The sequence below is a fragment of the Siniperca chuatsi genome, linkage group LG7 (assembly GCF_020085105.1).
Source record: "Siniperca chuatsi isolate FFG_IHB_CAS linkage group LG7, ASM2008510v1, whole genome shotgun sequence".
Classification (NCBI taxonomy): domain Eukaryota; kingdom Metazoa; phylum Chordata; class Actinopteri; order Centrarchiformes; family Sinipercidae; genus Siniperca; species Siniperca chuatsi.
In genome coordinates, this window is record NC_058048.1 from 13,473,983 (window position 1) to 13,488,523 (window position 14,541).

The following is a 14,541-nucleotide window of genomic DNA, read 5'->3' on the forward strand; positions in this document are numbered from 1 at the left end:
CATTTCTGCAGTTTCTGACTCTAGTTTGTAGAACTGCTTTTCCCCTGTGCTCTTTAGATTGCTCAAACACACCGTAGAGTGCAGTATCTAAATGTTTTTCCTGAAGGTTTTATTTAAGGTTTGTTACAATGATTAATAATCACCCTAAAAAGACATAAAATTATGGTTTTACAACTGTTACTCTGGCTAAGAGCCTTCAAACAAAACAGCCTCACTGTTTCTGAAGTTACTGCATTCTGTCTCTGTAAGGCAGCTATGTACGTATTTAAGCATTTAGCATGTGGTAGTCACTGTTCGGCAAAAGCTATAGTCTCTTTAAGGCTTAAGAAAATAACCCTGATGATGTCACCAGGGTTATCTCGAATTTGACTTTAGACTTCAGACTTGAAAAACAGAAAGCCAATGTTAAATAGTGAAGTTTGAAAGGTGTGGGCATTTACCGAGCAGGGATGGTGTAACGATGTAGGATCCAGTGTTTTTGGTGTTTTTCAGCCTCTGCTGCATCAATTTTAAACATTCTTTACAAATCTGCCTCTTATGAGTCGCCCCAACTTAATTAAGGTTCAATGCTAAATCATTGGAGTTATCCATTAAAGTGCATGACACCCAGTATTAAGATCTAAGTTGCATGAGAAGAAACAAACACTATATTCCATACAGATATCAAGGTGCATTTTATTAGATGAAGATCCAATGATATATAGTCAACATCAGCATCCTCCTTTACAAAAGACATTAAAATTGAAACATTTTCAGTAAAAAAGTAGTATCGTACAGCCAATGTGGGGTACCAGAGAGAAAGCATGACATGACCTAAATCATATTCATTTATCATCGTATGGATCATAGATAAAACACAATACATTAACACTATTTACAGTCTGTAACACAGAGGTTGACGTGAATGGTAATCCTCGTGGTGAATACAGTAAATAGAATATATTCATATATTAAGATCTTTTGTTTACAAAATCATAATGCATTATATGTCACAGAGAAAGGCTATCCACAACCTTGGCTTTCAGCTATACACACCCCCTTGTTTTGCAACACTTTGCCCAAGCAAAATGAGATCTTTTGTTTGGTCAATTTATTGTTGATGGGTGGGTTCTTTGGTTGTGCTGGGTTTAATGTCGCAGCCTCCGACTGAGCCCTCAGCTGCTGCATGTTACTGGAGAGAGTTATTTGTTTAGGTTTGGTTGTAACTGGAGAGTACAGAACAGGACTCTCCATATACAGGGCAACGTCTTAAGCAATGTTCACAACTACGGGAAACTGTGTGACAAACAGGGCAACTAATTTAACTTTTCTAAACCAGGATCACATTTAATCTGTGCAGCCACTGCAGAAGGATCTCACAACTCAAATGGACTGAGATGAAACTGATAAGATTTTGTATTACAGCACAGGATTTCATTATAACTCTAATAGACACAAAACGTTCTTTTCACAAAAAAAACATGATGAGGCCCAAGCACAAAAGTGTTCAGCATGTTCAACACTTGTTTTACTTCATGCATGCGTTAACGTTGCATTTCCACAGGATGGATGACAGCTGTAATGGATTCTCTCATGTGAACACATTAAGTAGGATCCTTGCCTTAGCAAAGAAAAGTTAGCATCAAGGTACCTGAGCAATGCTTCCCATTAATGTTACCTCAAATATTACCCAGGTGTCATATCTTGAAGGCCCATGATGCATGAGGAATATTTAGTAAGCTATCTGAGGTGGGAAAAATCTGAAAAAGAAAAACGATCTAATACTGGGGCAAAACCTGCATTAAGGAACAAAAGAATAAGTGGGTCTATCTAGTACATTGCTTCATAATGTTGCCCAGCAGGTTTGTTATAATGTTTTGTGAGGGCCAGTTAGTGAAGATCAGTGTAACAGCAGTTGAACAGCAGTCATCCCAGACTGAAAGAGAGCCTAAGAGCGATAGGTATTACCTTTTATACATATGCATCTACAGTACACACCTGTGGTCATGTATATACCTCGTAACTTCAGTAAAAGTAATAACTTACTTTTTGTGTTCATTTTTCTTACTGTTTGCATTTTCCCATGGCCCATGAAACCAATCATGCATTGGCCATAAGTTTGTCAGTTTCTTCAAATCAAACTGTTGATAGCAGGGGCTGTGTTTGTGTCTGATTGATCACTAGCCACTGTCACCGTCACCTCATCAACCTACACCAGCAGAAAGATGCTCACATTGCTCGCAAACCTTTAGGAATCCCAGCCAAAGTAGTTCACCTGAGACACGCTTATGTTGTGTAATTCTATCTGGCCAAGTAACAAAGGTGGACACAGCGATGCGTCCACCGACACCAGACCAGACATACACGAGAAGGATCAGCAGATCACTTTACACGACTCGTATCGAAGGATTCATAAAAACCCAGGGGAGCTGCTTTGCTGCTGCGAGGGCAAATTCCTGTTAGGTTTTAGGACAAGCTGGTGGCTGTATCTCTTTCACTCTCGGCCAACCCTGCCCGTCCTGAGCTGCATCGCTGGCAAGACGTGGAGTGGATCCCAGCCAGACGCCATCATAGCCACTGCATAACTGGATCAGGATCTTCCTCTCCCCATGATGTTGAGTGAGCGGCCTGGACCCACCCAATCCCTGCACCCACCCCACCCCACCCCCGCAACAACCCATCGCCCATGTGCTCGGGCCTCCGTGCCAAGCCTCAGCGCCAGGCCTCATCACTGGCCCAGCTGGCATGGACCCGATCAGCTGGATTTGCTATAATCATCTTAGGTCATCTCATTCAAGCTGAGGACATCATGAATGCCCGTCAGCTCTTCAACCAAGGCCAATGAATCCCGCAACTGGCCTCCTTCTGGCTAAATTTCCACTGAATGACCCGTTAACAACTGGTTTTAACAATATTATTGTACAAGGTGGAATACTTCACACAATGAAGATGTCTCCTGGCATGTATAGAGGGAGCGTTACTGCCTTTTTAAGAGCTATCAAATCAGTAAAAAAAAAAAACAATGTGACATGACAAATGAGACATTTTGTCTTGCTGGCCAGTCACCTAGTCCTGCTAGCTGTGTCCAAGTCTGTCTCTCTGTCAAGCTGGGATGTCTGGGGCCTTGATGTGTGTGTGTGTGTGTGTGTGTGTGTGTGTGTGTGTACATCAAGAGGCGTGGTAGGAAGTGATGGGCAGAGATTTACAGAGGTTAATGGTAAATCAGCCAAACCAAAGTCACACACTCACCCACCACACACAACCCCCCTCTCACTCCCTCCCTCCCATCCATCCATTTGTCCATCCATCCAGTCATCCAGCCCCCACCCCCTCCTCCTTCCCTCTGCTGTGGTCGTGTCCCGGCTGCTTGTCCCTCAGTCCCAGCCGTTGTCCTTGATCATGTGGGCCAGCTCGATGATGAACTTTCCCTCTTTATACTTCTGACTGCTCTCAAAGGCATGTTCCTGGAGGGTGTGGCAGAGGACAGGAGGGACAGAGAGACAGCATTTCATTCTAACAACAGATGGACAGATAATAATAACATGTTAACATATTTGACAGAGAGTAGGATAGTTATATAAAGACACAAGTAGCGTAAAAAACCCTGCTCATGACAGTCTTTTAAGCTGTATATGAAAATCCTTGACTCAGTCCTGGCCTGTCTCTGCTACTGGCTCTTTGGAAGCGGGTTAAATAACCGTCAGTCACTAAACACTGCAGAGGAGCCTGCAGAACCAAAACTCTGACCGGACTGGATCGTCATACCTTATACTGGCAGGAATGTGTCTCTAACCACTAAAAAAAAAAGTTTGAGCCACGCAACAGCCAACACAGATGTAGAGTCTGCTCTAATTTTGCAGGCTGTAACATGCATTTCTACTGTTAGGTGTGTAATCCAAAATTCCTCTGGAAAATATGAATGGGAAAGTCTGAGCTACACAGAAGCTTCTTAGCTCCGCTTAGTGTTGTTCTACTAAGATACATAAACTAACACCATAATTATTCATTTTCACCCCTTATTTATTTGTTTTCCCTTCATATACATATGTTGACAGCAAACTGTCTATCATGTGAATAGCATGGCTGCAACACTCATTAGCCTTGCTTACTGAGATACTGTAAACCCAGTAAGAGAATAAAGTAACAGATAATAAAACATTCATGATGCCAAAGTTGATGCCAGGTGTCACCCACCAAGGCTACATGTAGCAAGTTTCTCTATTGGCTAATACTTTGTCTTTTGGCTAAGTACCTAAAAAACTAATGACATTCCCATCAGCCTCAGCTGTGTGTACTTTGTGTTTAGTGCTAATGAGCAAGCATGCTAACATGCTAATCTTAGATGGTGAACATGGTAAACATTATACCTGCTTAACGTCAGTACGTTAGCATTGTCACTGTGAGCATTTTAGCATGATAATGTTAGCATTTAGCTCAAAGTACAGCCTCACAGAGCTGTTAGCGTAGCTGTAGACTTTTCCACAAGAAATAGCTAATTTTCCTTCTTCTAATATGTGTCTTTATGGTGATTTTTACAAGTGCTGTTCCAACTAAAAGAAGTTTAAACACGGGTGTGTTAGGAGTGTATATGTTTTTAATGAACAGATGTTTCTCATGGTGGTCACGTGTTCGCGCTGTCCTGCGGCGGCTGCTGCTTGCTAATCCCAACTCAGTTTGTTCCAGTTCCACCTCTCATATCCCCAAATTTGGATTTTTTTCTGGCCCCACTAACTGACAATAATAGCAGCAATAAAAGCCAAGCCCCAAACTTAGAAACGTCTCTTTGGAAACGTATAGGTTTAAATCACTGAAGATATGCCTGTTTTTTATGATGTATTTTCTCTTTATACATCTTTAAAAAACACTGTATTCATTATGGGGATCATTTTGACACAGCTCTTGTTTTGAAAACTGTTTAAAACTAATTTTTTCGAATGCCCTAGAAAATGTCACAAAATGACAACTTCAGCCTCTTGTAAAGGTCCATTAACAACCTTGTGTTCTTGCTCAAAAGGCACTCACTCACTGTAAGCCTTTCTTGAAAACAGTGTCACAGAATAGGCTGATTCAAATGTTCTTTCGCTGTGGAGCGTCTGTACCTTGTTTTATCTTTGGCTATTTTGGTTCAGAGCTGCAGAGTTAACAGATTTCTCGGTTTAGAAGTGCAGTAGGTCAAGCCTCTCAATAGAACTTTGACGGCTGCAGAAAATCAATACTGCTGCCGCTGATATTAATGGCAGCCCTCCATTAAGTCCTATCTAGTGTCTGTGTGCTTGTGCATGCACGTGACCTCTGTTTTCTCTGCCTTGTGGGGTCCTGACAGGAATAGAAACTACCCAGAAAAGTCTCTACTTTTGAAGCTGGTTCACCAGGTGTTTACCAGGCGTCATAAGGAAAATAGTTATTTTAAGGCTGGAAGGTTAAAGAATCAGATTTAAGGTTAGACACGTAGTGATGAATGTTACGGTTAGAGGTTAGGCAAAGAGTGCTGATCAATGGAGCCTTCTCACAAGTCAAACAATAAGGATACTGTGTGTGAACATGTGTGTGTGTACATGTGTGTGTGTTAACCCCTTAAGGATACAGTCACATGCCCTATAGTGTAAACTCTCACCTCGATGCTGACAGGTTCACCAGTGACAGCTGCACATGCTCAGCTCTGTTGATATATGAAGACAGCTAACATGTGTGGATCCTGTTAAGTTCTAAAATGTCTGGACCTAAAATACCACCTGTACTAAATACATCCTGCACATGTATTTTGACATGTTTATCACAGCTTTACAGAGACTTTGACAGTATATATAGCTCTAATGTTAGCCAAAGCTACACAGTGAGGCTGTCTATGTTATTTTAACAGTTCAAATCAACATTACTAACACACACACAGCTATGATGAAATCAGCCATATGAACTACAGTATAAGTCGACATCTACTGTTAAAACATAAACAGTATGTGTGTAAATCTTCAGGTTTGACTGACAAATGAAATGAAAACCAGGTGTTTTTCACTTCCACAAAACATCAAAAACTCATCACAAGTCACATAAGATAAACAAAGACTTCTTGTCTCCATGTGTTTGGAAAAATCCATCTCATAATTAACTCAGCCCACAGCCGTATTACTGCACTGACCCCAAGAGAAGAGGAGGTCCAAGTATAATCAGGGTGCAAATAAAATTAGGGTGTGCCATATTAATACCGACCTCCCAGTTTATCGTCCTCTAACCTTGGATGCAGTTTGTGGTGCTGTGCATCACATCAGCCAAGGACACTTACGTATTTCCAGCCCAGGGTCGTCTTGCAGTTCTCACAGTAGATATCTGCTACAGCATGCAGGCCTGTGAGCAGAACTCTCTCCTCTGCAGGGCCACACCCGACGTTCACCCTGAGAGAGGGAAAATGGGTTTGTGGGGAGGAAAGTAGAGAGGAAGGAGACACAAGCAGAGACAAAAGAAAAATTCGTATTGTGAGTGGCTCAAGTGGCTCAGTTGCATGTACTGTACGATGTGCTCAGAGTGAGTCACTGCCTCACACCCACTCACACAGCGCATACTGATAGGACACCAGGCCAAGGAGCATAGATTCAAACAGCCTAATTTTCACAGTCAATTCAGCTGATAATGACAGCGCTCCAAGGCACAGGCTGGCTCCGTCTACACTGGGGCTGCAAAAACAACACAACTACTAAGTGGAAAAATATGCATTATTAACCTGAGCATGTCAGATCACTTGTCTGTGTCCAGCAGGCAGTTTTTCCTAACACATAACGTCAGTAAGTGGGTTGAAATGCTTTTTTAAAGGAGTACTCACACTGAGTTGAACAGGTAGGCTCTGCCTTGGCTGCCCTGGAACGACTGCAGAGACAAGATGAGACAAAGATGAAAAGGCTGAAACATGAATCTACCCTTTCATACAGTGTAATAACTCTCTAAAATTATACAAGCATGCTACTATGTTGCCATAATGCATCAGTCAAATAAGAGCCCTGGTTTGGTTTCCTTCCTTTCCACATGTTGATTAGAGATAGGCCTTTAGTATACTAGAAGCTCTTATTTTAAAACCTGTAGACAAAATCTATTTTAATATGTACTTTGAAATGGAGTGTAGTCTCCCAGTAACAGCCCATATGCTGTTATAGTATAGACTATAATGCATAAGTAGCTTTATGACTAGCAATGCCTTTATTCTCCACAACACAAAAGCTGCTATTAAACAGATTTATGCAGTGCAGCTGTGTTACGACCGGCAGAAGGCCTTTGTGCACAGGTGAGCAGTGTTTTCATAATCGCGTGTGGAAAAAGTGATAGTGCAGTCATAATCCAATTCACTAACCAGCTTATAATATAATCCATCCACAGGCAATAGTGTGGTGGTTGCTGACACAGACATACAGGTGTTCAGCCTGCTGTTTATATTTATAATTCCTCATCCTTTCTCTTCCCTTTTTTAATCTTCAATGCTTGTCCTTTTAATTGCTGTCAACCCAGTTGTATATTATATTCTGTACTATACAGTAAATTCCTTGTTTCTGAAGTAAAACAACATTACCTGTGATAAAACAAAACATTAAATAAAGTACATCTGCATGTGAACTCCAGTCAGCTTTCTTTTTCAGGCTGTAATATTTAGCTGTCTGAATGTAAGTACTGTCTTAATGGTTTCCAGGGGCAACCACTGTTTGTAAGATGAGTCAAGTCACTGGAGCAGAATGCTGCTGTTGCCGCTGGTTACCTTGGAGATGAGCTCATCGTGGTTGGCCAGGTGAGCTCGGCAGTGGATGCAGCTGTAGGTTCGGTGGCAGCTCGGCAGGTACGCCTGGAAGGTCTTGGAGCGCGTCATTCTGACCATGGGCGGTGTTGGCGGGCGGTGCAAGAAGGGACTGCCAGCCCAGGTCGGCTCACAGGGGAAGCACCGCAACACACAGGTGAGGGCCGTGGTGGGCGGTGGGTTGGGAGGTGAACACCTGAGCACAGGGAGGATGAAGGTTGTGTTGCAAACTGAGCCACAGGTGTATAATTACTGATGGGATTACAGTATGCTCTCCAACCTGCTTGCATCTGTGAAACTCTTAAAACCTCAAAAAACTATGATGTGACAAGACATCATGTATTATTAATGAGCCTGTGTTTCAGGCTGAGGCGCTACATTTCACATTTCTGTTTCAAGCTGAAAACAATGATGGAATTACACTTCAGAAGATGAGATTCAAACAAGGTACAGGAGATACAGGCTTCCACCACACAGGAAACCACTCCATCTACCAAGAGGACAAAAATGAGTCCTAGCCGTTCGAGAGGACAGTTCTCAGTTTTAAACTAAGAACAAGGTAAATATTATACCTGCTAAACATCAGCACGTTAGCGTTTTGAGTGTGAGTGTGTCAGCATGCTGACGTTAGCATTTAGCTCAAAGCACAAATACAGCCTCACAGAGCTGCTAACATGGCTGTAGACTCGGCTGTAGACTACTGTAGTTCCTGCTTCTCAAACATGAGGATTTGCTGCCTTCCTCCTGTTTTATATCATTATAAACTGAATACCTTTTTTGGACACTTGGTCGGACACTTGGACTCTGGGACAATAAGATGGGCATTTTCCCACTATTTTCTGGCATTTTATTGACCAAACAATTCATGAATTAATTGATATGACAGAAAATTGATAATGAAAACAATCGTTCGCTGCAGCTGTCTCCGTTAACCTGTGGTCAAACCATTCTGCACCGACTCCAGTTCAATGCAGTACACACATGCAGCAAAGCTAGCTCACATTCTGTGTTTAAGTCTATGAGGCTGCTGAGATAATCTGCTTAGCCTAGCACAACTGTGAGGATCGAGCTCTGCTCACTCCATGATATCCAAATAGACTGAGCCCTTAAAATACTTTTGCTGGTGTGCCCTGGTGACTGAGAAGATTAGTGAGCTATCTGACCTGGGAACACATCCCTAAGGCTTGGGGCCAGGAGGACAGGAGTACGTTTTGACTAACTGTACGGGAGAAACTAAATGGTTCGGGGCCTGTGCTCTCTACCTTGTGGTGCAGTTATAATATTTGTAGTTTTATTGCTTCATGCAACTTTAATTGTAATTTCAGCATTGTAGCTCTGGTGATAAACACAACCTATCAACTACAAAAATTAATCTAGTTTTATTACCCAGTGCTACTTTTCATAAAGTTGTTGAGGAGCCTCACTAAAACAGTATATATGCAACCTTTATTGTCTACCTGCCTATTTCAACTACTGTTCTTTCTCATTTAAACTGTTTCACAGTAAAATAAGAAACATGACCTTTCAAACTAAAAACCAATGATTTCTATAGGTTACAGGACTCTGACTATAAGATTCTGTAATAACTTAACTAACTTGGTTTTTATAAGTTGTTTCATCACCTTCATATAATGCTGTCCCATTCTGTCTCTCTCCTTCCTGTCTATATTTACTGAACCATCTGGAAAAACTAATAAAATACTGAATGTGAGCAGGAGGCCTTTGTGAGTTCAGGACAAACAAGAGAGAGAGAGAGAGAGAGAGAGAGAGAGAGAGAGAGAGGCCTCTTTACTTTACTGCTCTGCAATATGATTGTTTTTAGTGTCGAACGGAGGCTGATAAAGGCCCTGGTGCTGATGGGAAAGACCGGGGAATATAAATAAATAAGGCAGTGAGACGTGCCCTTGTTTTCTCTCCTCTGACTCGGTGCCAGCGGCGTGGGATTGGGGCACAAAGACACGCTCAGTACAGTTGTCAGAGTTGACCCCTGACACACACACACACACACACACACACACACACACACACACTGATGTTTAACCCACAGCGTGTTTTATCCTCTCTGTCATTTCAGGACTGAGGATAAGGAAGAAGTTCATGTAGCATCCAGAGATTTGTTCAAAATATTGAGTCCTGCCATACAGAATTGACAATTTATTAATCTAATTAGAGACGATTGCCACTTGATTATTTTATATTTGCCTGCTGTGGAATTTAGAGCAAAAATGCCTAAATTTTACTTGCAGCAGCTTTTAAAATGTGAGTATTTGCTAATTTTCTAAGTCTACGATAGTAAATTGAATATATTTGAGTTCTAGACTGTTGGTCAGACAAAACAAGCAATTTGAAGACATCACCTTGGGCTTTGAGAAAATACGATAACCATTAGTTTGTTTTGTTTTTTTACTATTTTCTGACATTTTATAGACCAAAGAATTAATCAAGAAAATCTCTTAAATTTGCACAAAGCTGCCTGATTATAGCTCAGTAATTAGTCTTAATAGGCACTGTATGTAATCTAGGAATGTAAGCTTCAAACTTAAAGCTTCAAATTTAATTACATTAAATTTAACGCTCTACCGCTGCATTTGCTACAAGTCACTCAGGATAAAAGTACCGGCTAAATGTCTAAAATGTAAATATGATGAATAGACGAGAACCTGTCCATCACAGCTGACAGGCGAGCTGTAGAAAAAGCTCTGTGGGATGCTGTTACAGTTAACTGACGTATAGTGCATCATGATACTAACAGGCCCTTAATGGACAGACAGTCAGTGCAGTGCTGGATTATAGCACTGCACATGTCACACATCTTCTCATGGGTCAGACATAATCCATGTGGAGTTCTCGCTGCGTATTATCTCTGAAGAATCACTTCATTACAGCCATAACAACAGAATGCCACTACATGTCAGTGGCTTTGGATGAAAACTGATACCTCTTACTCATGTGATTAAAAATACATTGTAATATAGTAACTGAGAGATTTAGTATTTTGATAATCAATAAATTGTTCATGTCATTTTTTCAAGCAAAAATTGCAGACCCTTAGCTCCTCTGTCTCAGTTATGAAGCTTAGCTGTTTTTCTTTTTTTCTGACATTTTATAGACCAAACAACTAAATGATTAACAGACAAAATAATCAGCAGATTACATGATGATGAAAATAATCGTTTGTGGCAGCCCTTGAGATGTTATGGCTTTGATTTAGCAGTCTGATTCAGCCATGATATTTCTTAGAAACCGTATAACATGAAGGCCTACATTATAACATTTTGGTTTATTTCATACACATTTTCTAGTGACTGACTCACAACACTGAAAAAAACTTAATAAGTAACTGTAAAGACAAGAAGGCCACATAAAGTACAAGACATATTTAAGAGAAAGCAGGTACAGGCTTCAGCTTCAGGGGCTGGACTATGACGCTGTTTGACAATTAGTTTCCAAGAACAGGACAACACTCATCTTGGTGGGTGGACATGCTTGAAAATCATTTTGCAAGGCAACATTGTTTGTGGGAACAAGGGTGCTGACGTACATCTGGGCTGCACACACAAAAAAACCCTATTTGACAGAATAGCAAATAGCATAAATGATCAGATGACTAGAGGAACTGATTTCTGCGATCCACACAGGCACCAACAGCAGAAAGTGTTATCAAAGCTGACACGTCAGGATGAAGCAGAACCTCAGTGTTTTTCTTTGGTGTTTATCCATCTTTCAGTCTGCCTGCGTGTGTCTTCTCTCCGTCTGTCTCCATGCCTCTCAGCCTGTTTGTATATTTATTTTTTCTGCTGTCACTCTGTCTATTCATCAGTTCTGCTGTGGGTCGTTTGAGGTCACCGAGCTGTCCATTCTGGTCATTTCTGGGTGTCATCACAAAGGGCTACGTGCCACGAGTCTCAACAGCCAAAAGGGCCCTTGTGTCCCAACAAAAAAACCTTTGTTATGTAACGCACTGATGCTGCCGTTGCTGATGCTGTTTCTGACAATGATTGCGAGCAGGAGAAAGACAGGGGAGGAAGAGATGGGGGTGGGGGGGGTTAGACAGGGGCGGGGGAGTAAATGAGCAGAGAAAGACAGAGGGAAGAAACAGTGTGTGTCCCTTCAGCATTTGATGAGCTGTGTCCTATACTGCCCACGAGCTGCACCGACACGATTTCTGTACGTCATGTACTTTCATCCTGTTCTCCATTCAGTCTTACACCAAGGCCAACAGCATACAGCAGCATGACATCACTGACTAGAGGAGAAAAAAGCCCCCCATATCAAATCTCACTGATGAAGCGATGCTCCCGCATCCCAGGTGTGTGTGTCTGGTTACTGTTGCTTATTTTATATCTGCGCTCACTTATTATTTTCTTCTGTCTGTCTCTGTTTTGTCCTCTATGGAGAGGAAGGCAGCTTGATTTCATGTGCTTTAGACACTTATACTTGTGTACTTCCTGACAGAGTTTTAGTAAAAAGCCCTAAGGAAACACTCTTTAAACGCTCATTATCTTGCTTGTTCATGTGGTTATAAATTATATATTCCTAATTCATATTCACACAGAATTTCTATTGTATTTCTGTGTGTGGCTGTCAGATGATAAACAGTGAATAGTGTCATAAAAAAGCGAAGTGGGTGATGTGACAAAGAGACCTGCGAAACTGTAGGCACAACACATTGTACACGACTTTTGTTTATGTATACAAGTACTGTCTGTGGAGGATCACTTTTCAAGGCCTGCAACTCTCTTACCCCCATCTCCTATCCCTGCATATAGACTCCTCACATGATCAATAACTATCTGCATGCATGCTCTGCAATGACTTGTATGGGGTGGTAGAGTGACAGTAGAGCCTCATCACCTGGGATAACACATCAATAAATAAACTTTAAGGTTTACAGTATGTGTGTGTGTGTGTGTGATTATTGGTATGAATCAGGTCACAGGCAGTGGCGCACTTCATCTGGGGCAGAACTTCAGCCATCACACGGAGCAGATGGCGGGGATGCCTCAGCTCAGCAATGCTGAAAACACACACACATGTGCACGCTCACACACACACACACACACACACCACCTACTCTGAAAAGCTTTAACATCTGCAATGACTTTGACAAATCGATGAGAATCAAGTGATTGTCGTCAGAGTTTATGACCACATGAGCGCATTACATGATAACCCGCATTGATCACCGCTGACGTGCACCATCACGACCAAGCGCGCGCACGGGAAGGATGATGGCGCATACGTGCAGGACTGCCACCACCACAAGCATGTGTCCTAATAACAACCACTAGATTCTGTAGCTCCACTGCAGAGTAGACCTCAGCATCTCATCCACATCCAAGAAAACATCAGTCCAGGCATGAAAAATACTTATGACAATCATGTAACGCATGTTGGCAGGATACAAAACCATAAACTTGTCTTATTATTGTAATATGTGTAGGCTACCTACAGTCTATGTCAAAAGTTGCCTCGGTTAAAAAGTATTGGATAGGCTGTACATGACTATCGACGCAGAAATAAGCTTCATGGAGCGATATGAAATGCACCACAGTGAAAAATAACGCAGAGGAAATCATTTTACCTCAAAAGGGAAGAAAAAGCGGATCTCCACGTAGCCTAGAAAATGTCGCGCACCTCCTCGTTTTTCTCGTGGCGGTGCCAATCCTAAAACCCCTTTCGCATTCCTTCCCAGGCAAATTTCCTCTTCTCTCTGGCCCTGGTAAGTCCTGCAGAGACGCAATGTTTTGACGCGCAATGATACCCAGCAGAGTTTACAGGAGGCAGAGAGAGAGAGTGACAAACAGTCAGCCGGAGCAAGAGGGTTCACTCCTACCCACTTCCGTGTTTGCAGAAAAACCGTTATCTTCTTTTATTAAACAGGACAGTGTCAGTTTCTGTCCATTTTTTAATTTATTTTATGTTTCATTTAGACGTTTAGCAGCGTCATTTTGAGCGTCGGTTACTTTTACTGTTGTAATATGTAAACATACTAGCTAATATTGTTAAAACACCGTGTCGCGCATCCTCAGCACGACTTCAGCGACGGATGTTTGACGTGAAAAGTTATTGCGTTTGTTTGTATTAAATTGATTAATTCTGGATGACTTCGATTGTCAGTATGTTCATCTAAAGCTAGAGGTTAGGTTGTGTCGTGTTCGCGTTTTTACAATCTGTAACACAGAAGCTAGCTAAACAGGAAAGTTACTATCAAAACTGTGCCTCATCTAAGGAATAGTCCACTTTTCCTACAGTTGCTAAGCATCATAACACTGCTTTTTCATACAATTAAACGGTGGTTGGCACACTTACCTATTTTACTTTACTGCTCGCGCCAGCTTGGCAAAAACTACCGTTAACACGACAGGACATAAGCGCACAGTCCAGAGGACGTGAACTATCTTGACGGCCGAGTTGACGATCTTTGGCAAAATTCACACTGGCCGTTGATTTGATGAATAAATGACAGCCGTACTAGCCAATCAGCAAACCGATAAGGCATAGTAACACTGAGCTTATTGGTCGAGGGTAAAGATGAGTAACCAATAATCTCACTGGAATCTCACATTTTTAACGGAATTCTCTTGAACGTACGCTGCTTGCTACCTGTGAGTGTAGTTTTATGAAATACATGAAGCCGAAAGACCACCAGTTCTTGTAAAACTGAGTAGAAACATAATGTCTGAGATGATGATTCCAGCATCATTAACTTCTCCGCTACAGGGAAAACTTGTTAAAACCCTCTAGTTTACAGCGCCACCTCCTGTCAGTCTGCGGGTGGTTACCAACTA

At 41.8% G+C, this 14,541-nt stretch overlaps 1 protein-coding gene across 2 annotated transcripts; it reads right to left on the reverse strand.

Moving 5' to 3' along the window:
• Window positions 1-655: 655 nt before the first annotated feature.
• On the reverse strand, window positions 656-14,281 carry LOC122878790 (protein yippee-like 2). Of its 2 annotated transcripts, none has more exons than XM_044202162.1 (5): window positions 14,063-14,281; window positions 7,715-7,946; window positions 6,794-6,837; window positions 6,260-6,368; window positions 656-3,443 (listed from the first exon to the last, which is right to left on the reverse strand). In XM_044202162.1, the coding sequence occupies exons 2-5, from the start codon at window positions 7,829-7,831 to the stop codon at window positions 3,354-3,356; spliced, it is 360 nt and encodes a 119-aa protein (XP_044058097.1). In that variant the 5' UTR covers window positions 7,832-7,946; window positions 14,063-14,281; the 3' UTR covers window positions 656-3,353. The 2 variants fall into 2 exon arrangements, with proteins under 2 accessions (XP_044058097.1, XP_044058096.1); XM_044202161.1 differs by lacking the exon at window positions 14,063-14,281 and adding an exon at window positions 13,335-13,664.
• Window positions 14,282-14,541: the final 260 nt, after the last annotated feature.

Bases quoted from the DNA above. Each gene is read 5' to 3' on its own strand.
- LOC122878790 (XM_044202162.1), bottom strand. From the start codon at position 7,831: ATGGTCAGAATGACGCGCTCCAAGACCTTCCAGGCGTACCTGCCGAGC. The intron at 6,838-7,714 runs GTAACCAGCGGC...TTGTCTCTGCAG, and splicing joins ACGATGAGCTCATCTCCAAG to TCGTTCCAGGGCAGCCAAGG. The intron at 3,444-6,259 runs GTAAGTGTCCTT...CACACCCTCCAG, and splicing joins CGACCCTGGGCTGGAAATAC to GAACATGCCTTTGAGAGCAG.